General features: G+C 39.7%; 1 protein-coding gene and 1 long non-coding RNA gene across 3 annotated transcripts in view; one reads left to right on the top strand and one right to left on the bottom strand.

Moving 5' to 3' along the window:
- Positions 1-24,144, top strand: part of LOC144616550 (uncharacterized) — a 135,363-nt gene that overhangs the window by 95,802 nt on the left and 15,417 nt on the right. The window lies entirely within an intron of this gene.
- LOC145715529 (olfactory receptor 4F3/4F16/4F29-like) lies at positions 10,064-11,002 on the bottom strand. Its single transcript, XM_081795806.1, has one exon. The coding sequence runs from the start codon at positions 11,000-11,002 to the stop codon at positions 10,064-10,066; it is 939 nt and encodes a 312-aa protein (XP_081651932.1).

Raw genomic sequence — 24,144 nt, 5'->3', positions numbered from 1 at the left:
AGGAGAATATATTTAATTTATCTCACTATTAAGTATTAATTAAAGGATATAGACATAGTGAAGTTCCCTTTGTTCCTCACAGATTTTTGCCTAGTAGACATACACACACTTTCCGTCCAGTCAGACAACCCCAGATATTTATGGCCTGTTGAACATTAACCAGTGTTACATCTGTAATTCAGCAATCTTACTAGAATTTCTAGGCAAAAGTACCTACAGATACCCTAAATTTTTTCACGGTTTTACGGAGATATTGGCATATGACACTGTGTAAGTTTACTAAGTATACAGCATGATTCAATACACATATATGTGATAAAATAATTACCACAATAAGGTTCATTAACATCTCCATCACCTCACTATCATTACTTTGTGTGTGGTGATAACATTTAAGATTTACACTCAGGGTGCCTGGGTGGCTCAGTCGGTTAAGCCACCGACTCTCGACTTTGGCTCGGGTCATGATCTCACGGTCGTGAGATCAAGCCATGTTGGGCTCTACACTGACAGTGCAGAGTCGGCTTGGGATTCTTTCTCTCCCATTCTCTCTGCTCCTCCGTCATGTGCATCCACACATGTGCTCTCTCAAATCAATAAACACTATAAAAAAGATTTACACTCTAAACTACTATATTATACACAGAAAATTGTTATCTATTGTTACTATGCTATACATTAAATCCTCAGAACTTATCCTTCTTATAGCTGCAAGTTTGTACCCTTTGGACAACATCATCCCTTTTCCCCTATCCTTTGGTCTTGGCAATCACCATTCTACTCTCTGTTTCTAGGAGTCTGACTTTTCAAAACTCCACGTAACAAAGAATGGATAGTATTGGTCTTTCTCTGCCTGACTTATTCCACTTAGCATAATGCCTCAAGGTCTACCTACACCCTTACAAAATCAGGATTTCCCTTTTTGATGGCTAAGAAATTTTTCTGTGTGTGTGTGTGTGTGTGTGTGTGTGTGTGTATGTGTGTGTGTGTGTGTACCAAAGCTTCTTTATCCATATCTCTACCAAAGGACACTAAGGTTGCTTCCATGCCTTGGCCCTTGTAAATAATGCTGCAATGAACACAGGTGTGCAGATAGCTCCTTGACATAGTAATTTCATTTCCTTCAAGTATATGGCCACAAGTGAAATTGTTGCCTGATATGGTAGTTCTATTTTTAATTCTTAGAGGAACCTCCAGACTGTTTTCCATAGTGGCTGCACAAATTCACATCCACCAACAGTGCACACAAGTTCCATTTTCTCCACATCCTTGCCAATACTTGTTATCTCTTATTTTTTTTTATAATGACCGTTCTAAAAGGTATGAGATACTACCTGATTTGCATTTCCCTGATGATTAGTGATACTGAGCAACTTTTCATGTGTCTATTACCATTTGTATGTCTTTGGGGAAATGTCTATTCATTCCTTTGCCCATTTTTTGATTGGATTATTTGTTTTGCTAGGAGTTCTGTGCATACTTTGGGTAGTAACCCTTTGTAATTTGTTGCAAATATTTTCTCCAATTCTATAAGCTTTATTTCTCCTATATAGAAGGTTCTTAGTTTAATGTAGTCCCACTTCTTCATTTTTGCTTTGGTTACTGTCATTTAGTGTTCTATCCAAAAAATTGTCGCCAAGACCAATGTTGAGATGTTTCCCTATGCTTTCTTCTAGTCGTAGTTTTACAGTTTAGGGTCGTATATTTAAGTTTTTAATCCATTTTGAGTTCATTTCTCTCCTTGTGTAAGAGAGGGGTCCAACTTCAGTCTCTTGCATGTGACTATCCAGTTTTCCCAACACCATCTGTTGAAGAGACTATCATCTCTCCATTAAGTATTCTTGTCAAATATTAGTTGACTGTATATGCAGGGATTTATTATGGGCCTTGGATTCTATTTCATTGATGTATGTGTCTGTTTTTATGCCAGCACCATACTACTTTGATGGGTATAGCTTTGAAATAAAGTTTGAAATTAGGAAGTGTGAGATCTCCAACTTTGTCCTTCTTTCTCAGGATTGCTTTGGCTATTTAGGATCTTTTGCCATATGAATTTTAAGATGGTTTTTTCTGTTCTGGTAAAAACAAAATGCCATTGTAATTTTGATAAGCATTGCATTGAAAATATAGAAGTATAGAATTAATCATTATAGAATTATAATGATAAGCTTTAAACACTTTAAAATATTCTTTCAATCCATGAACACAAAGTATCTTTTGATTTTTTTGTGTGTCTTCCTCAATGTCTATAATCAGTTGCTTTGAATTTTCAGTGTATATATCTTTTACTTCCTGTTTAAACCTATGTTTAAGTATCTTATTCTTTTGATGCTATTGTAAATTAGATTATTTCCTTTATTTCTTTTTCAGATTGTTCGTTCTCAGTGTAAGAAATGAAGTGATTTCTGTACATTGGTTTGTATCCTACAACATCACTAAACAAATGCATTTCTTAGTTCTAAGTTTCTGGTAGAGTCTTTGGGATTTTCTGTATTTAAAAAACTCTTATCATCTGCACACATATACAATACTTTTCCTTTCTGATTTGGATGTCTTTTACTTCTTTTTCTTATCTATTTACCATGGCTAGGACTTCTAGCACTGTGTCGCAAAGCAGCAGCTAGAGTGGGTACCTCCCTCTTGTTCCTAATCTTACAGGAAAAGGTTTCAAACTCGCACCATGGAGTATGATGTTTGCTATGGTTTTATCATAAATGGCCTTTATTAGCTTCAGTACATTCCTTGTATACCCAATTTGGTGACAGCTGTTAATCTGGAGAGGATGTAGAAGACTGTTAACTTCTTTTTCTGTATCTATTGAGATGATCCTATGATTTTTATCTCTCATTCTATTAGTGTGGTATACCACATTTATTGATTTGCATATGGGCATCAGATTATCACCCTGTATACTTCAAAGTGACATATCTATCAATAATAGCTTAAAATAAAGCTATAAAACATACTCTATTTTTTTTTATTTTAAGATGCTGTCTTTACTAATGGTCATTGAAAAGAAGCTAGACGGCCTTGGAGAGGGAAGATGGCGGCGTAGGAGGACACTGGGCTCACCGCCCGTCCTGCTGATCACTTAGATTCCACCTACACGTGCCTAAATAACCCAAAAAACCGCCAGAGGATTAGCAGAACAGAGTCTCCGGAGCCAAGCGCAGATGAGAGGCCCACGGAAGAGGGTAGGAAGGGCGGCGAGGCGGTGCGCGCTCCACGGACTGGCGGGAGGGAGCCAGGGCGGAGGGGCGGCTCGCCAGCCAAGCAGAACCCCCGAGTCTGGCTGGCAAAAGCGGAGGGGCCAGACGAGTGTGTTCCGACAGCAAGCGCAACTTAGCGTCTGGAAGGTTATAAGTTAAAAGCTCTGCTCAGAAAGCGAGAAGGCTGGAGGACAAAGGGAGGGAGAGCTGCTGAGCCCCCAGATGACAGAGCTCAGTTTGGTCGGAAACAAAGGCGCTCGCCAGCGCCATCTCCCCCGCCCATCCCCCAGCCAAAATCCCAAAGGGAACCGGTTCCTGCCAGGGAACTTGCTCACTCCGAGCAAACACCCAACTCTGTGCTTCTGTGGAGCCAAACCTCCGGCAGCGGATCTGACTCCCTCCCGCTGCCACAGGGCCCCTCCTGAAGTGGATCACCCAAGGAGAAGCGAGCTAAGCCTACCCCTCCTGCCCCCGTGCACCTTGCCTACCCACCCCAGCTAATACGCCAGATCCCCAGCACCACAAGCCTGGCAGTGTGCAAGCAGCCCAGACGGGACACGCCACCCCACAGTGAATCCCGCCCCTAGGAGAGGGGAAGAGAAGGCACACACCAGTCTGACTGTGGCCCCAGCGGTGGGCTGGGGGCAGACATCAGGTCAGACTGTGGCCCCGCCCACCAACTCCAGTTATACACCACAGCACAGGGGAAGTGCCCTGCAGGTCCTCACCACTCCAGGGACTATCCAAAATGACCAAACGGAAGAATTCCCCTCAGAAGAATCTCCAGGAAATAACAACAGCTAATGAACTGATCAAAAAGGATTTAAATAATGTAACAGAAAGTGAATTTAGAATAATAGTCATAAAATTAATCGCTGGGTTTGAAAACAGTATAGAGGACAGCAGAGAATCTCTTCCCACAGAGATCAAGGGACTAAGGAACAGTCACGAGGAGCTGAAAAGCGCTTTAAACAAAATGCAAAACAAAATGCAAAACAAAATGGAAACGACGACAGCTCGGATTGAAGAGACAGAGGAGCGAATAGGTGAACTAGAAGATAAAGTTATGGAAAAAGAGGAAGCTGAGAGAAAAAGAGACAAAAAAATCCAGGAGTATGAGGGGAAAATTAGAGAACTAAGTGATACACTAAAAAGAAATAATATACGCATAATTGGTATCCCAGAGGAGGAAGAGAGAGGGAAAGGTGCTGAAGGGGTACTTGAACAAATTATAGCTGAGAACTTCCCTGAACTGGGGAAGGAAAAAGGCATTGAAATCCAAGAGGCACAGAGAACTCCCTTCAGACGTAACTTGAATCGATCTTCTGCACGACATATCATAGTGAAACTGGCAAAATACAAGGATAAAGAGAAAATTTTGAAAGCAGCAAGGGATAAACGTGCCCTCACATATAAAGGGAGACCTATAAGACTCGTGAGTGATCTCTCTTTTGAAACTTGGCAGGCCAGAAATGATTGGCACAGTATCTTCAGTGTGCTAAACAGAAAAAATATGCAGCCGAGAATCCTTTATCCAGCAAGTCTGTCATTTAGAATAGAAGGAGAGATAAAGGTCTTCCCAAACAAACAAATGCTGAAGGAATTTGTCACCACTAAACTGGCCCTACAAGAGATCCTAAGGGGGACCCTGTGAGACAAAGTACCAGAGACATCACTACAGGCATAGAACATACAGACATCACAATGACTCTAAACCCGTATCTTTCTATAATAACACTGAATGTAAATGGATTACATGCACCAACCAAAAGACATAGGGTATCAGAATGCATAAAAAAACAAGACCCATCTATTTGCTGTCTACAAGAGACTCATTTTAGATCTGAGGACACCTTTAGATTGAGAGTGAGGGGATGGAGAACTATTTATCATGCTCCTGGAAGCCAAAAAAAAGCTGGAGTAGCCATACTTATATCAGACAAACTAGACTTTAAATTAAAGGCTGTAACAAGAGATGAAGAAGGGCATTATATAATAATTACAGGGTCTATCCATCAGGAAGAGCTAACAATTATAAATGTCTATGCACCGGATACCGGAGCCCCCAAATATATAAAACAATTACTCATAAACATAAGCAACCTTATTGATAAGAATGTGGTCACTGCAGGGGACTTTAACACCCCACTTACAGAAATGGATAGATCATCTAGACACACAGTCAAAAAAGAAACAAGGGCCCTGAATGATACATTGGATCAGATGGACTTGACAGACATATTTAGAACTCTGCATCCCCAAGCAACAGAATATACTTTCTTCTCGAGTGCACATGGAACATTCTCCAAGATAGATCATATACGGACTCACAAAACAGCCCTTCATAAGTTTACAAGAATTGAAATTATACCATGCATACTTTCAGACCACAATGCTATGAAGCTTGAAATCAACCACAGGAAAAAGTCTGGAAAACCTCCAAAAGCATGGAGGTTAAAGAACACCCTACTAAAGAATGAGTGGGTCAACCAGGCAATTAGAGAAGAAATTAAAAAATATATGCAAACAAATGAAAATGAAAATACAACAATCCAAACGCTTTGGGACGCAGCCAAGGCAGTCCTGATAGGAAAATACATTACAATCCAGGCCTATCTCAAGAAACAAGAAAAATCCCAAATACAAAATCTAACAGCACACCTAAAGGAAATAGAAGCAGAACAGCAAAGACACCCCAAACCCAGCAGAAGAAGAGAAATAATAAAGATCAGAGCAGAAATAAACAATATAGAATCTAAAAAAACTGTAGAGCAGATCAACGAAACCAAGAGTTGGTTTTTTGAAAAAATAAACAAAATTGACAAACCTCTAGCCAGGCTTCTCAAAAAGAAAAGGGAGATGACCCAAATAGATAAATCATGAATGAAAATGGAATTATTACAACCAATCCCTCAGAGATACAAACAATTATCAGGGAATACTATGAAAAATTATATGCCAACAAATTGGACAACCTGGAAGAAATGGACAAATTCCTAAACACCCACACTCTTCCAAAACTCAATCAGGAGGAAATAGAAAGCTTGAGCAGACCCATAACCAGCGAAGAAATCGAATCGGTTATCAAAAATCTCCCAACAAAGAAGAGTCCAGGACCAGATGGCTTCCCAGGGGAGTTCTACCAGACGTTTAAAGCAGAGATAATACCTATCCTTCTCAAGCTATTCCAAGAAATAGAAAGGGAAGGAAAACTTCCAGACTCATTCTATGAAGCCAGTGTTACTTTGGTTCCTAAACCGGACAGAGACCCAGTAAAAAAAGAGAACTACAGGCCAATATCCCTGATGAATATGGATGCAAAAATTCTCAATAAGATACTAGCAAATCGAATTCAACAGCATATAAAAAGAATTATTCACCATGATCAAGTGGGATTCATTCCTGGGATGCAGGGCTGGTTCAACATTCGCAAATCAATCAACGTGATACATCACATTAATAAAAAAAAAAAAAGAGAAGAACCATATGATCCTGTCAATCGATGCAGAAAAGGCCTTTGACAAAATCCAGCACCCTTTCTTAATAAAAACCCTTGAGAAAATCGGGATAGAAGGAACATACTTAAACATCATAAAAGCCATTTATGAAAAGCCCACAGCTAACATCATCCTCAATGGGGAAAAACTGAGAGCTTTTTCCCTGAGATCAGGAACACGACAGGGATGCCCACTCTCACCGCTGTTGTTTAATACAGTCTTGGAAGTTCTAGCATCAGCAATCAGACAACAAAAGGAAATCAAAGGCATCAAAATTGGCAAAGATGAAGTCAAGCTTTCGCTTTTTGCAGATGACATGATATTATACATGGAAAATCCGATAGACTCCACCAAAAGTCTGCTAGAACTGATACATGAATTCAGCAAAGTTGCAGGATACAAAATCAATGTACAGAAATCAGTTGCATTCTTATACACTAACGATGAAGCAACAGAAAGACAAATAAAGAAACTGATCCCATTCACAATTGCACCAAGAAGCATAAAATACCTAGGAATAAATCTAACCAAAGATGTAAAAGATCTGTATGCTGAAAACTATAGAAAGCTTATGAAGGTAATTGAAGAAGATTTAAAGAAATGGAAAGACATTCCCTGCTCATGGATTGGAAGAATAAATATTGTCAAAATGTCAACACTACCCAAAGCTATCTACACATTCAATGCAATCCCAATCAAAATTGCACCAGCATTCTTCTCGAAACTAGAACAAGCAATCCTAAAATTCATATGGAACAACAAAAGGCCCCGAATAGCCACAGTAATTTTGAAGAAGAAGACCAAAGCAGGAGGCATCACAATCCCAGACTTTAGCCTCTACTACAAAGCTGTCATCATCAGACAGCATGGTATTGGCACAAAAACAGACACATAGACCAATGGAATAGAATAGAAACCCCAGAACTAGACCCACAAACGTATGGCCAACTCATCTTTGACAAAGCAGGAAAGAACATCCAATGGAAAAAAGACAGTCTCTTTAACAAATGGTGCTGGGAGAACTGGACAGCAACATGCAGAAGGTTGAAATTAGACCACCTTCTCACACCATTCACAAAAGTAAACTCAAAATGGATAAAGGACCTGAATGTGAGACAGGAAACCATCAAAACCCTAGAGGAGAAAGCAGGAAAAGTCCTCTCTGACCTCAGCCGTAGCAATCTCTTACTCAGCACATCCCCAAAGGCAAGGGAATTAAAAGCAAAAGTGTATTACTGGGACCTTATGAAAATAAAAAGCTTCTGCACAGCAAAGGAAACAACCAACAAAACTAAAAGGCAACCAACGGAATGGGAAAAGATATTTGCAAATGACATATCGGACAAAGGGCTAGTATCCAAAATCTATCAAGAGCTCACCAAACTCCACACCCAAAAAACAAATAACCCAGTGAAGAAATGGGCAGAAAACATGAATAGACACTTCTCTAAAGAAGACATCCGGATGGCCAACAGGCACATGAAAAGATGTTCAACGTCGCTCCTTATCAGGGAAATACAAATCAAAACCACACTCAGATATCACCTCACGCCAGTCAGAGTGGCCAAAATGAACAAATCAGGAGACTATAGATGCTGGAGAGGATGTGGAGAAACAGGAACCCTCTTGCACTGTTGGTGGGAATGCAAATTGGTGCAGCCGCTCTGGAAAGCAGTGTGGAGGTTCCTCAGAAAATTAAAAATAGACCTACCCTATGACCCAGCAATAGCACTGCTAGGAATTTATCCAAGGGATACAGGAGTACTGATGCATAGGGGCACCTGTACCCCAATGTTTATAGCGGCACTCTCAACAATAGCCAAATTATGGAAAGAGCCGAAATGTCCATCAACTGATGAATGGATAAAGAAATTGTGGTTTATATACACAATGGAATACTACGTGGCAATGAGAAAAAATGAAATATGGCCTTTTGTAGCAACATGGATGGAACTGGAGAGTGTGATGCTAAGTGAAATAAGCCATACAGAGAAAGACAGATACCATATGGTTTCACTCTTATGTGGATCCTGAGAAACATAACAGAAACCCATGGGGGAGGGGAAGGAAAAAAAAAAAAAAAAAGAGGTTAGAGTGGGAGAGAGCCAAAGCATTAGAGACTGTTAAAAACTGAGAACAAACTGAGGGTTGATGGGGGGTGGGAGGGAAGGCAGGGTGGGAGGGAGGGCAGGGCGGGTGATGGGTATTGAGGAGGGCACCTTTTGGGATGAGCACTGGGTGTTGTATGGAAACCAATTTGACAGTAAATTTCATATATTAAAAAATAAAAAAAAATAAAAAAATAAAAATAAAAAAAAAAAATAAAAACTGAGAACAAACTGAGGGTTGATGGGGGGTGGGAGGGAGGGCAGGGTGGGAGAGAGGGCAGGGTGGGTGATGGGTATTGAGGAGGGCACCTTTTGGGATGAGCACTGGGTGTTGTATGGAAACCAATTTGACAGTAATTTCATATATTAAAAAAAATATATATATATATATAAACCAAAAAAAAAAAAAAAAAAAAAAAAAAAACACCTCCCAAACTAAAACTCAGCTTGCAATGACTCAAATCCTGTAAATGCAATGGGAATAGTATTATTTCATAAGAAAGAAAAGGAAGAACCGGGCTAGTTACAAAAAAATGAGAACGAATCTTAAAGAACTTAGGAGTTAGATAGTCTGAAACAGAGTACAAACAAAAGTCAAAAGGTCAATCTTGTGAGACCAACCAGCTCTGTCCAGACAGAAAGGTGGCCTGGCCTAAGGATCCATTACTTTTCCACTTCTGATGGCAGGCCTATCCTCAAAGGCATCAAAATCTCATCTGATTATTTGAGTGTCCAGCTGACTCCTCTTACTCCAGTTCCCTCCTCATTAATGTCCTTACCATCAATTGACCTCTCATAAATTTCCCGTTAGTGAAATAAGTTAGGCTTACATGAAAGTTCAGACCACTTGCTGATCTTTTACAGCAAGTTAATCAATTGACATCTTGATATATGTATATTTCTATCTAGTATCAATTTATTTTGCATCAATCAGCATTCCCTTATGTAACACACTCAGACACTGAAGGGACCCAATTTTCAATTCTAGACCACAGTAAATTCATCAAGGTAATGTCTCCCAAGAGACAAGCAATTGTCCTTCTCTGGGAGCTACTGTTTTTCACACCACATGCTTTCTTCAACCAACCATAGGCAGCAACACAAACTCTCAGTTAAGATTTTTAAAGACCCTTGTTATTTTAATCTGGGACAACTCAGTGGTAGTAAGGTACGTGGAACCTGGTATTCAAACTATAGATATGTAATGTTACTTCAAGTCAGTAAGGAAATTTTGTAATACTTGTGTCATTTAAGAAATCCTTCTATAAATAATAAACCGACTACACACTTTCCTCATTGCCACTTTCATCTCTTTGTTCCTGAATGTATAGATGACTGAGTTAAAAAAAGGAGTGAGAACTGCATCAAAAACAGCAAGATTTTTGTCTAGGTGTGAGGTGGGGTGAGGCCAGATATAAACAAAGATGCAAGGGCCAAAGAACAGAATCACCACCATGACATGAGTTGACAAAGTGGAGAGGGCCTTAGTTGTGCCTGCTGAAGAGTGTTTCCGAACAGTGATCAGGATAGAAATGTACGAGACAATCAACATGAAGAATGATCCCAGAGATATGAACCCACTGTTGGCTATGACCATGAATTCTAGACGGTAGGTGTCTGTGCAGGCAAGTCTAATGAACCGAGGAAAGTCACAATAAAAGCTGTCTAACACATTAGGGCCACAGAATGGCAATGTTATTACAAAAACCAGTTGAATCACAGAGTGGGTCAAGCCAATTACCCAGGCAGCAACTGTAAGCAAAATACACATTTTTCGGTTCATAATAGTCAAATAGTGCAGAGGCTTGCATATGGCAACATATCTGTCAAAGGCCATGGCGATGAGCAGCACCATCTCCACGCCACCAATGACGTGGATGAAGAAGATTTGAGTGATGCAGCCACCAAAGGAGATGACTTTACGCTTTCTGAAAAGGTCATAAATCATCTTCGGAGAAATGACACAAGAAACTCCCAGGTCAATGAAGGAGAGGTTGGCCAACAGAAAGTACATGGGGGAGTGTAAGTGAGGGTCAGAAATCACAGTGAGCATTATGAGGGAGTTTCCCATCATGCTTGCCACATAAAACGTAGAGGAGAACACAAAGAGGAGAAGTTGGATCTCCCAGGAATCGGTGAGTCCCAGGAACACAAACTCTGACACCACAGAGTGATTTGCTCTATCCATTGATTTATCCGCTAGAATGTTTCCAGACAAAAGAAAATAACAAGAAACTAAAATGAGAATGTTAATAAAGTTCTACATTAAAATGATTAATTAATCAAGGCTATTCACATTGTGAAAACAAGGTATCCCCCAATTCCTTCTCAGGGTCATTATTAAATATGCATTTTACTGGGGTCACCAAAAGCAGTTGAGTCACTTCCACATACAATATTCCTAACACAATGGCTGCCAGGACTACAGACCTATAAACAAGAAAATGAAGCAAATATGAAAACATAGATGTATATAGCAAGGATCGGGAGGGGCAGGGAAGGTGGTGCAGTGCAACACAAACAGAAAAAGGAATAAGAGGTAAAGACTGCATATGCCAGAATTCACTGCTATTGCTTTTTTTTTAATATTTTAAGTTTATGCATTTATACTGAGAGAGACAGAGACAGCACCAGAGGGGGAGAGCAGAGAGAGAGGAAGAGAGAGACAGAGAAGGAGGGATGCGGGGGGAGGGGGGGGTTGGTAAGAGAGGCAGAAAGAGACAGAGAATCCCAAGCAGACTCCATGGTGCCAGCAAACAGCCTGATGCAGGACTTGAACCCACCAACCATGAGATCAAGACCTAAGCCAAACTCAGATGCTTAACTGACCGAGCCACCCAGGCACCACTCACTGGTAATATTTTAATTCTTTATACAATAATTCCTCAGTCATTCAAGTTGTCTTATTTCTTTTTCTTCTAATTTTTTTTAACGTTTATTTATTTTTGAGACAACGCGAGAGACAGAGGGCAAGCAGCAGAGGGGCAGACAGAGGGAGACACAGAATCTGAAGCAGGCTCCAGGCTCTGAACTGTCAGCCCAGAGCCCGATGCAGGGCTGGAACTCATGAACCGTGAGATCATGACCTGAGCCGAAGTTTGACGCTTAACCGACTGAGCCACTCAGGCGACCCTTAAGTTGTCTAATTTCTTACCCTCAACTCATCTCAGGCACATATTATGTCTCTTGTAGTAGGTCTTATACCACTACCTACAATCACTTTTGCAATTCACACTAAGCCCACAGGGTAGTGGCGAGCTAAGGAAACCAGACATAGGATACAGAGGTGACTTGGGTGTATGCCAGGACCAAGGGCAGAATAGATGTTGATGGCACAGAGTACTTGCATGAAACCCAGAAACTAGAAGTACCTAGAAAGATGGTTAGCAGGACTCGCCCGAGATGTGCAAGGAGAATGGGGTAGTCAGGGAAGTTAAGGAAGCCAATGCCATTTATCTGTCCAGAATCTTTATAATCTCTGAAGTTTGTGAACCTTGGTTATAGCTATTGGAGCCCTAAGCTTTAGGAGTTTGGATGAAGATATGCCCAGTAATGTCACAGTTACAACATAACCATTGACTCTCTCCCATCCTTCCATCAATCTTAGCTCTTTTATTTTTATCTCATCTCTTCCACTTCAATTATCTCAATTGTCTGAGACCCAATGCCAAGTCTGATGGTTCCCTACCCCTAATTTTGTGTGACTACATGAATCTCTCTACCTGTTACCCATTTTTTTCAGAGACTAAAATGTTGCCATGTAGGAGATATATTCCCTCGCCTGTGTGTCAAACTCTGAATCTCCAGCCCTCTAGTTCCCATAATACTTAGATTTGCTGCTAAAAGGTGACGTGATCTGAAAAAAAGAGGTAGGTTGCAGAATAAACAGTAAGGACTGGTAAAATAAAGATACATGCACAAAAAGCCTCATACCTGGAACCAAAAGGAAAGAGCAAGAAAAACCTAGCAATAGAAAAAAAAAAGGGATTCCAAAGCTTTTCCTTTTATTTAAAAAAAAATTTTAATCTTTATTTTTGAAGGAGAGAAACAGAGCGTGAGTGGGGGAGGGGCAGAGAGAAAGGGAGACGGAGTATCTGAAGCAGGCTCCAGGCTCCAAGCTGTCAGCACAGACCCAGCTGTGGGACTCATACTCATGAGCCATGAGATCTCGACCTGAGCCGAAGTAGGACGCCCCACAGACTGAGCCACCCAGGTGCCCCTTGTCCTTTAATATGTGTATTTATATATGCACACATGTGCACACCTCAGTTGTACATGATGAGTGAAATCATTCATAAAAATACCCCAGAGGCGTCTGGGTGGCTCAGTTGGTTAAGCATCCACAGCTCAGTTCATGGTCTCACAATTTACGAGTTCGAACTCTGTGCTGGAATCTGTGTCTCCCTTTCTTTATGCCCCTCCCCCACTCACATTGGTCTGTCACAAAAATAAATTATCATTAAAAATTATTACCCCACAACGCTCATTAATGACTACCTAGTCGATGCTAATCATTTACAAATGAGAAAACAGTAGTCCAGTGAGGAACAAACAACTAGTTACACAGAATCCAAATTTTCTAGTCTACATACGGCTTCTGACTCCATATGCTAGAAAAATCATAGAGAAGAGGTATGCCAAAGCTAGATCTACTTAGTCCTAAACAGTTCCATATGGTTATAAAGTGAAATTAAAAATCTATTTCCTTGGTTACACTAGCCACATTTCAAGTGCTCAATAGCCTCCTGTAGCTAGTGGTTATGTATAGGGTATTACAATAAAGAACATTTCCAAACCCTATCCATCCCTTAAAGGTAAATCAAAATTCCATTTCCTGTATGAATATTTTCCTAGTAATTATACTTTACATAAACGTCCTTTCTCTCTTATTCCTAGAAGTCAGGAAACTTCAATTTTAATTCAAAAATAATCATTCACCACATTAAAAATAAACCACAATATATAGCATCTTAGGAGACATTCCAGATGCCTACTTTTGGCCAAGAAGGACACACAAGAGTCTGTGAAATTCAGAGACATCTTTACAAAGCAGAAAGTGTTGTCAGTTTTGAAAAACCAGTAGGAGTTTAATAAGCTAAGAGGGGAAAGGAAAGCCTTTTGAGAAGAGATAATAACTGCTCTCTTATTAGAGCAAATCCTTTGCTACTAATCATAATTCCCCAATGGTTTCAATTTCTTTAACATTTTATTTCTTTTTGAAACAGAGAGCACCAGCGAAGGAGGGACAGAGAAAGAGGGGGAACAGAGGATCCAAAGTGGGCTCAGAGCCAGCAGCACAGAGCCCAATGTGGGGCTCGAACTCACGAACTGGGAGATCATGACCCGAGCCGAAATGAGACTCTCAACCGACTGAGCTACCCAGGGTGCCCCCTCAATGGTTTCAATTACAGATTTTCTCTCCTCAAATATAAGTTTGAAGAGGAAAAGGACCATTTCTTCTGGTTCTCGTGTTCCTAAAATACAAAATAAGTAGCAAGGATATCCTGATTATTTAGATAATAACACTTCTCTGAAGTACAACCATTTTCTCAAGTGCATCATTTTTCAGTTTCTGTTTTTCTCATCTACCATATTTTTCCATAAAGTCCAGCATGCATAAAGGAACTCTTCACATTCAAAACTAAGCATTAACATAGTTCCCAATCACTCCCTAAAGGATGCCTGGTATTCTTGCTATAAATTTCTACTTGGGAATAGGCAAGCCTCATCTCAACTCTTACAATGGTTCATGGTTTAACTTTATGAAGTTTTAGAAAACAAGAAGCAGCACGTAAAAGGAAAAGGAAGACCGGGCGTGAGGTGGCAGGTTCCAGTACAGCCAACATATCAGGAAATTTACAGTTTCTATTTTCCAGGCTTCACGATATAATTAGTAGTCATCTTCCATGCCACTGTTAAAGTCAGAAAAAAAATAATGATTTGTTTCACCATATTTTAAAAGTTTCTAAAATATTTAACGATGCAATCTTAGAGTTGGAAAAGTATACATTATTTTCATGGTGCATATTTACTAAGAACTTTCACACATTTGATGCTTGTAATTATCTGTAGGGGTGGATATATCTGATAGAATTGTTTTCATTTATAAATGAAAAATCTCAAATTCAAAAAAGTAACTTACCTAAAAACATAGTTACTTGGTTTGAAATCAAATACCAGGTCTTCTGATTCCAAATCCAGTGCTATCTTGGCTACATCAAGAAAATATGGATGTTTGCTCATGGTCTAAAACAATGATACCTCCTATAAACTTTAACCAAGAATACAAAAAAAAAAAAAAAAGTACACCTTAAACTGGCACAATGTTATAGGTCATTATATTTCAGTAAATGTGGAAAATTCCATTTTATTCAGAAAAATATTCTATCCCACCCACATAAACATTTAATACATATATAAATTAACTTACCCAAGGTTTTATAGCTACAGAGACAAGATTTAAACCTACACATTAGTGTACAAGTTAAAGGAAAGGGAGAAAGGTGGTTGCTGACCAGAATGGGGGGAAAAAACCAAAATCCACCAAAGTTTTGGAGGTAGTCAGAGATTCACCAAAGTCTGCCCCATTTATTCGTAAAAAAGTCATGGTGATTGACAGACAAGAAATATCCCAGCTAGAGACAGAAACGTAGAAGCCATTCAAACTTTGAAGTCATGAGAAAGAAATATTTGCTCAAAGGATAACATATGAACAGATAAAAGAAAGCTAATGGAGGAAACATGCATGGCCAAAAAAGAACAAATACATAGTATTTGCCATCATCATTATTATATTACTAGTACTACTATTTTTACATATTATCTGCCTTTTATTTTTTTCATTTTTTTAATGTGTATTTATTTTTGACAGAGAGAGACAGAGAGAGAGAGACAGAGCATGAGCGTGGGAGGGGCAGAGAGAGGAGGAGACACAGAATCCAAAGCAGGCTCCAGGCTCTGACCTGTCAGCACAGGCTCCCCTATTATCTGCCTTTTAAAAGCCCTGCTTCTATATACAAAAATCAGGGAGATAGGAATGTCAAAAAATTAAGGAACGGCTCATTTTCACATGCTAACCAGTGATCAAATTGAGAAGACTAAGTAAAAGCCATAGATTTAGGGCTGAGCTATCACTGGTGCCATTCAAGAGAGCAGAGAAAATCAAAACAGAGAAAATCATGATTTTAGGGAGATAACCAATGGTGCCAAAGTGGAGAAAGTAAAATAGGAACTGACAAATAATGTCAATCATCTAGGGGAAGAGGTTTGGGAAGGGGGGAATGGGGAGATAAGGCAATATGCTATGTGCAGAAAATGTGTAGAGTGACAGATATCTACAGTAATGAGATAAAGAGGTTCCAAACAATTCTGAGGATCTGGATGAAGCTGGGTATCACAAACTTAGACAAAAGCCAGAGGAAATCTTTTTGTGACACCATTCAGAAATGTTCACGAACTGATACCCAGAATTTTAGAGCAGTGTATTTATTTGGCACAATAAGGAGAATGGGGTATCAAAACAGTCAGAGATCCTTTGTTCATTATTTTTGCTTCCTAAATTGTACATATGAGCGAGATCATGTGGCACTTGTCTTTCTCTTATTTTGCTTAGCATTATACTCTCTCAATCCATCCATGTTGTTGCAAATGGCAAGGTTTCATTCTTTTTATGGCTGAATAATATTCCATTGTGTATGTATTTACCATATCTTCTTTATCCATTCAGATATAGATAGACACTTTGTTTCCATAACTTGGCTATTGTAAATAATGCTGCAATAAACACAGGAGTGCATACATCCTTTTGACTCTTAACAATAGAGAACTCGCGGTTACCAGAGACGAGGTGGGTGAGGGGATGGGTGAATTAGGTGAAGGGGATTAAGCGTACACTTATCATGATGAGCACTGAGCAATGTACAGAACCTCTGAAACATGATATTGCACACCTAAACTGGAATTAAAATTACAAACTTGACAACAAACTAAACGCATTCCCTTGAAAAAAAGAGACAGAGAAAGAAAGAAAGAGACCCTTGGAGGCCTGAGGTCACAATGAAATTGTTTGACCAAATCACATACTGGGCAATGCAGCAAGCGGAGCCACAGATGAGCTGACAACTGGAGAAAACACAATACAGATCAGAGATAGTAAAGGCAGGTACAGTAATTGTAAGCCTGTGGCAACTCTATGCTTTACTCTTTCTCCCATATCTTCGTTCTCAAATCTGGATTCCCATTAAAAACCAACTTCAGTACAACATTATGACTATAGTTAACACTGCTCTATGATCTACAAGAAAATTGCTAAGGGAGTTAACCCTAAGAGTTCTCATCAAAAGGAAAAATTTTTCTTTTTATTTAACCTATGAAAAGATAGATATTAACTAAATCGACCGTGTTTGTCATTTCACAATATACATAAACCAATCCATCATATTCTACACCTTAAATTTATATAGTGATGTATATCAATTATTTCTGAATAAAGCTGGAAAAATCTATTTCACTTTCTTTCCCATACCTTTCTCTATACAGTTGCCCCAACTCTTCCCTCCTGTACAATTCCTGCTTCTGCTCATTTTCGTATACCCTTCCTCTCTGGAAGCATAGGAACCTGTGAAGGACGGTCTTCTTATAGAGTATGGTCCACCAACCCCTCCGCCCCTCTTCACCACCACCACCTACCTAATCTGTCAAAAGATCTCATAACATCAGGCTCAGGGAATCAGAGGAGTTCCACACACTGAATTTCCTCCCGTGCATAAGCATTGCCCATATCCTTCCACTCACCCTCCCTAGGACAAGAAGCTAAACAAAACTCTGCTATTTGGAGAAAGGCTCCTAATTTAGCTATAGCACAAGGTGGTGACCAAATGATGCATTAGAGTTCTGGGATTCTCAGCCTGAGGTCATGAGTCCAAGGGAACGGTCTCACAGGATTATCAGGGAGGGAGGAAAGAGGTGTAGGATTTTCTTATACAAAATAAAGAGCTACTAGTTTATTTATTACATCCTTTTTAGCTTTTTTATTATATAACCCAGGAAAATCTCTAATGAAAGGAAAAATGTATTTTATGTTTTTTAAATGGAAAAAAACTCAAAAATTTTCAAGAAAACAGTTGTAGAACTTAGAAATCTTGACACATTTTGTCAACGAAGTCTCTTTGTGTGTTCAAAGGTCCAAACAACAAATAAGAACAGCAAGCATGAATAAATGTGAAAGGCTCAGAATAATGAAGAAGGATGTGAACACTTGGGGTACAAACAGATTAGGACAGAAGGCAGAGAGTTGGAGATAGAGAGGTGTGGGCACACTTTCCTTCCCCCGGAAACAATAGGAAAACAACCCAAAGAATGGTCAGAGTGCAGCAAATTGGAAAAATAGAAGATAATTCAACCAAAAACTGTTAACACACACTTAAGTACATTAAGATTATTACATTCAAACTGACTCCCTGAATATAATTTTCTTGGATTTGAAATATATTAAATATGAAAAACATGAAAATAAAATACATTTTCAATAATAGCATACAAATTAACCATTACAGATACCTTCTTCTACTCTGGTAAATCAAATAAAAGCCGAACTAGTAGAAAACAAAAAATAGAATGAATTGACAGTTCATAAAGGAAGAAAAATTAAAAGGCCAATAAACATAGAAAAGTACAAAATTTGGAAGCAGAAAGTTGGTGTTTATCCTTTCCACACTACATGATGCCCAAGGCCATCCAAGGAGTATCTAGGAGAATATATTTAATTTATCTCACTATTAAGTATTAATTAAAGGATATAGACATAGTGAAGTTCCCTTTGTTCCTCACAGATTTTTGCCTAGTAGACATACACACACTTTCCGTCCAGTCAGACAACCCCAGATATTTATGGCCTGTTGAACATTAACCAGTGTTACATCTGTAATTCAGCAATCTTACTAGAATTTCTAGGCAAAAGTACCTACAGATACCCTAAATTTTTTCACGGTTTTACGGAGATATTGGCATATGACACTGTGTAAGTTTACTAAGTATACAGCATGATTCAATACACATATATGTGATAAAATAATTACCACAATAAGGTTCATTAACATCTCCATCACCTCACTATCATTACTTTGTGTGTGGTGATAACATTTAAGATTTACACTCAGGGTGCCTGGGTGGCTCAGTCGGTTAAGCCACCGACTCTCGACTTTGGCTCGGGTCATGATCTCACGGTCGTGAGATCAAGCCATGTTGGGCTCTACACTGACAGTGCAGAGTCGGCTTGGGATTCTTTCTCTCCCATTCTCTCTGCTCCTCCGTCATGTGCATCCACACATGTGCTCTCTCAAATCAATAAACACTATAAAAAAGATTTACACTCTAAACTACTATATTATACACAGAAAATTGTTATCTATTGTTACTATGCTATACATTAAATCCTCAGAACTTATCCTTCTTATAGCTGCAAGTTTGTACCCTTTGGACAACATCATCCCTTTTCCCCTATCCTTTGGTCTTGGCAATCACCATTCTACTCTCTGTTTCTAGGAGTCTGACTTTTCAAAACTCCACGTAACAAAGAATGGATAGTATTGGTCTTTCTCTGCCTGACTTATTCCACTTAGCATAATGCCTCAAGGTCTACCTACACCCTTACAAAATCAGGATTTCCCTTTTTGATGGCTAAGAAATTTTTCTGTGTGTGTGTGTGTGTGTGTGTGTGTGTGTGTGTGTATGTGTGTGTGTGTGTGTACCAAAGCTTCTTTATCCATATCTCTACCAAAGGACACTAAGGTTGCTTCCATGCCTTGGCCCTTGTAAATAATGCTGCAATGAACACAGGTGTGCAGATAGCTCCTTGACATAGTAATTTCATTTCCTTCAAGTATATGGCCACAAGTGAAATTGTTGCCTGATATGGTAGTTCTATTTTTAATTCTTAGAGGAACCTCCAGACTGTTTTCCATAGTGGCTGCACAAATTCACATCCACCAACAGTGCACACAAGTTCCATTTTCTCCACATCCTTGCCAATACTTGTTATCTCTTATTTTTTTTTATAATGACCGTTCAAAAAGGTATGAGATACTACCTGATTTGCATTTCCCTGATGATTAGTGATACTGAGCAACTTTTCATGTGTCTATTACCATTTGTATGTCTTTGGGGAAATGTCTATTCATTCCTTTGCCCATTTTTTGATTGGATTATTTGTTTTGCTAGGAGTTCTGTGCATACTTTGGGTAGTAACCCTTTGTAATTTGTTGCAAATATTTTCTCCAATTCTATAAGCTTTATTTCTCCTATATAGAAGGTTCTTAGTTTAATGTAGTCCCACTTCTTCATTTTTGCTTTGGTTACTGTCATTTAGTGTTCTATCCAAAAAATTGTCGCCAAGACCAATGTTGAGATGTTTCCCTATGCTTTCTTCTAGTCGTAGTTTTACAGTTTAGGGTCGTATATTTAAGTTTTTAATCCATTTTGAGTTCATTTCTCTCCTTGTGTAAGAGAGGGGTCCAACTTCAGTCTCTTGCATGTGACTATCCAGTTTTCCCAACACCATCTGTTGAAGAGACTATCATCTCTCCATTAAGTATTCTTGTCAAATATTAGTTGACTGTATATGCAGGGATTTATTATGGGCCTTGGATTCTATTTCATTGATGTATGTGTCTGTTTTTATGCCAGCACCATACTACTTTGATGGGTATAGCTTTGAAATAAAGTTTGAAATTAGGAAGTGTGAGATCTCCAACTTTGTCCTTCTTTCTCAGGATTGCTTTGGCTATTTAGGATCTTTTGCCATATGAATTTTAAGATGGTTTTTTCTGTTCTGGTAAAAACAAAATGCCATTGTAATTTTGATAAGCATTGCATTGAAAATATAGAAGTATAGAATTAATCATTATAGAATTATAATGATAAGCTTTAAACACTTTAAAATATTCTTTCAATCCATGAACACAAAGTATCTTTTGATTTTTTTGTGTGTCTTCCTCAATGTCTATAATCAGTTGCTTTGAATTTTCAGTGTATATATCTTTTACTTCCTGTTTAAACCTATGTTTAAGTATCTTATTCTTTTGATGCTATTGTAAATTAGATTATTTCCTTTATTTCTTTTTCAGATTGTTCGTTCTCAGTGTAAGAAATGAAGTGATTTCTGTACATTGGTTTGTATCCTACAACATCACTAAACAAATGCATTTCTTAGTTCTAAGTTTCTGGTAGAGTCTTTGGGATTTTCTGTATTTAAAAAACTCTTATCATCTGCACACATATACAATACTTTTCCTTTCTGATTTGGATGTCTTTTACTTCTTTTTCTTATCTATTTACCATGGCTAGGACTTCTAGCACTGTGTCGCAAAGCAGCAGCTAGAGTGGGTACCTCCCTCTTGTTCCTAATCTTACAGGAAAAGGTTTCAAACTCGCACCATGGAGTATGATGTTTGCTATGGTTTTATCATAAATGGCCTTTATTAGCTTCAGTACATTCCTTGTATACCCAATTTGGTGACAGCTGTTAATCTGGAGAGGATGTAGAAGACTGTTAACTTCTTTTTCTGTATCTATTGAGATGATCCTATGATTTTTATCTCTCATTCTATTAGTGTGGTATACCACATTTATTGATTTGCATATGGGCATCAGATTATCACCCTGTATACTTCAAAGTGACATATCTATCAATAATAGCTTAAAATAAAGCTATAAAACATACTCTATTTTTTTTTATTTTAAGATGCTGTCTTTACTAATGGTCATTGAAAAGAAGCTAGACGGCCTTGGAGAGGGAAGATGGCGGCGTAGGAGGACACTGGGCTCACCGCCCGTCCTGCTGATCACTTAGATTCCACCTACACGTGCCTAAATAACCCAAAAAACCGCCAGAGGATTAGCAGAACAGAGTCTCCGGAGCCAAGCGCAGATGAGAGGCCCACGGAAGAGGGTAGGAAGGGCGGCGAGGCGGTGCGCGCTCCACGGACTGGCGGGAGGGAGCCAGGGCGGAGGGGCGGCTCGCCAGCCAAGCAGAACCCCCGAGTCTGGCTGGCAAAAGCGGAGGGGCCAGACGAGTGTGTTCCGACAGCAAGCGCAACTTAGCGTCTGGAAGGTTATAAGTTAAAAGCTCTGCTCAGAAAGCGAGAAGGCTGGAGGACAAAGGGAGGGAGAGCTGCTGAGCCCCCAGATGACAGAGCTCAGTTTGGTCGGAAACAAAGGCGCTCGCCAGCGCCATCTCCCCCGCCCATCCCCCAGCCAAAATCCCAAAGGGAACCGGTTCCTGCCAGGGAACTTGCTCACTCCGAGCAAACACCCAACTCTGTGCTTCTGTGGAGCCAAACCTCCGGCAGCGGATCTGACTCCCTCCCGCTGCCACAGGGCCCCTCCTGAAGTGGATCACCCAAGGAGAAGCGAGCTAAGCCTACCCCTCCTGCCCCCGTGCACCTTGCCTACCCACCCCAGCTAATACGCCAGATCCCCAGCACCACAAGCCTGGCAGTGTGCAAGCAGCCCAGACGGGACACGCCACCCCACAGTGAATCCCGCCCCTAGGAGAGGGGAAGAGAAGGCACACACCAGTCTGACTGTGGCCCCAGCGGTGGGCTGGGGGCAGACATCAGGTCAGACTGTGGCCCCGCCCACCAACTCCAGTTATACACCACAGCACAGGGGAAGTGCCCTGCAGGTCCTCACCACTCCAGGGACTATCCAAAATGACCAAACGGAAGAATTCCCCTCAGAAGAATCTCCAGGAAATAACAACAGCTAATGAACTGATCAAAAAGGATTTAAATAATGTAACAGAAAGTGAATTTAGAATAATAGTCATAAAATTAATCGCTGGGTTTGAAAACAGTATAGAGGACAGCAGAGAATCTCTTCCCACAGAGATCAAGGGACTAAGGAACAGTCACGAGGAGCTGAAAAGCGCTTTAAACAAAATGCAAAACAAAATGCAAAACAAAATGGAAACGACGACAGCTCGGATTGAAGAGACAGAGGAGCGAATAGGTGAACTAGAAGATAAAGTTATGGAAAAAGAGGAAGCTGAGAGAAAAAGAGACAAAAAAATCCAGGAGTATGAGGGGAAAATTAGAGAACTAAGTGATACACTAAAAAGAAATAATATACGCATAATTGGTATCCCAGAGGAGGAAGAGAGAGGGAAAGGTGCTGAAGGGGTACTTGAACAAATTATAGCTGAGAACTTCCCTGAACTGGGGAAGGAAAAAGGCATTGAAATCCAAGAGGCACAGAGAACTCCCTTCAGACGTAACTTGAATCGATCTTCTGCACGACATATCATAGTGAAACTGGCAAAATACAAGGATAAAGAGAAAATTTTGAAAGCAGCAAGGGATAAACGTGCCCTCACATATAAAGGGAGACCTATAAGACTCGTGAGTGATCTCTCTTTTGAAACTTGGCAGGCCAGAAATGATTGGCACAGTATCTTCAGTGTGCTAAACAGAAAAAATATGCAGCCGAGAATCCTTTATCCAGCAAGTCTGTCATTTAGAATAGAAGGAGAGATAAAGGTCTTCCCAAACAAACAAATGCTGAAGGAATTTGTCACCACTAAACTGGCCCTACAAGAGATCCTAAGGGGGACCCTGTGAGACAAAGTACCAGAGACATCACTACAGGCATAGAACATACAGACATCACAATGACTCTAAACCCGTATCTTTCTATAATAACACTGAATGTAAATGGATTACATGCACCAACCAAAAGACATAGGGTATCAGAATGCATAAAAAAACAAGACCCATCTATTTGCTGTCTACAAGAGACTCATTTTAGATCTGAGGACACCTTTAGATTGAGAGTGAGGGGATGGAGAACTATTTATCATGCTCCTGGAAGCCAAAAAAAAGCTGGAGTAGCCATACTTATATCAGACAAACTAGACTTTAAATTAAAGGCTGTAACAAGAGATGAAGAAGGGCATTATATAATAATTACAGGGTCTATCCATCAGGAAGAGCTAACAATTATAAATGTCTATGCACCGGATACCGGAGCCCCCAAATATATAAAACAATTACTCATAAACATAAGCAACCTTATTGATAAGAATGTGGTCACTGCAGGGGACTTTAACACCCCACTTACAGAAATGGATAGATCATCTAGACACACAGTCAAAAAAGAAACAAGGGCCCTGAATGATACATTGGATCAGATGGACTTGACAGACATATTTAGAACTCTGCATCCCCAAGCAACAGAATATACTTTCTTCTCGAGTGCACATGGAACATTCTCCAAGATAGATCATATACGGACTCACAAAACAGCCCTTCATAAGTTTACAAGAATTGAAATTAT

Source organism: Panthera onca, chromosome B3, assembly GCF_046562875.1.
Source record: "Panthera onca isolate mPanOnc1 chromosome B3, mPanOnc1 haplotype 2, whole genome shotgun sequence".
NCBI lineage: Eukaryota > Metazoa > Chordata > Mammalia > Carnivora > Felidae > Panthera > Panthera onca.
The sequence above is the reverse complement of the archived record's forward strand: the minus strand, read 5'-3'. Positions and strand labels throughout refer to the sequence as shown.

Bases quoted from the DNA above. Each gene is read 5' to 3' on its own strand.
- LOC145715529 (XM_081795806.1), bottom strand. From the start codon at position 11,002: ATGGATAGAGCAAATCACTCTGTGGTGTCAGAGTTTGTGTTCCTGGGA.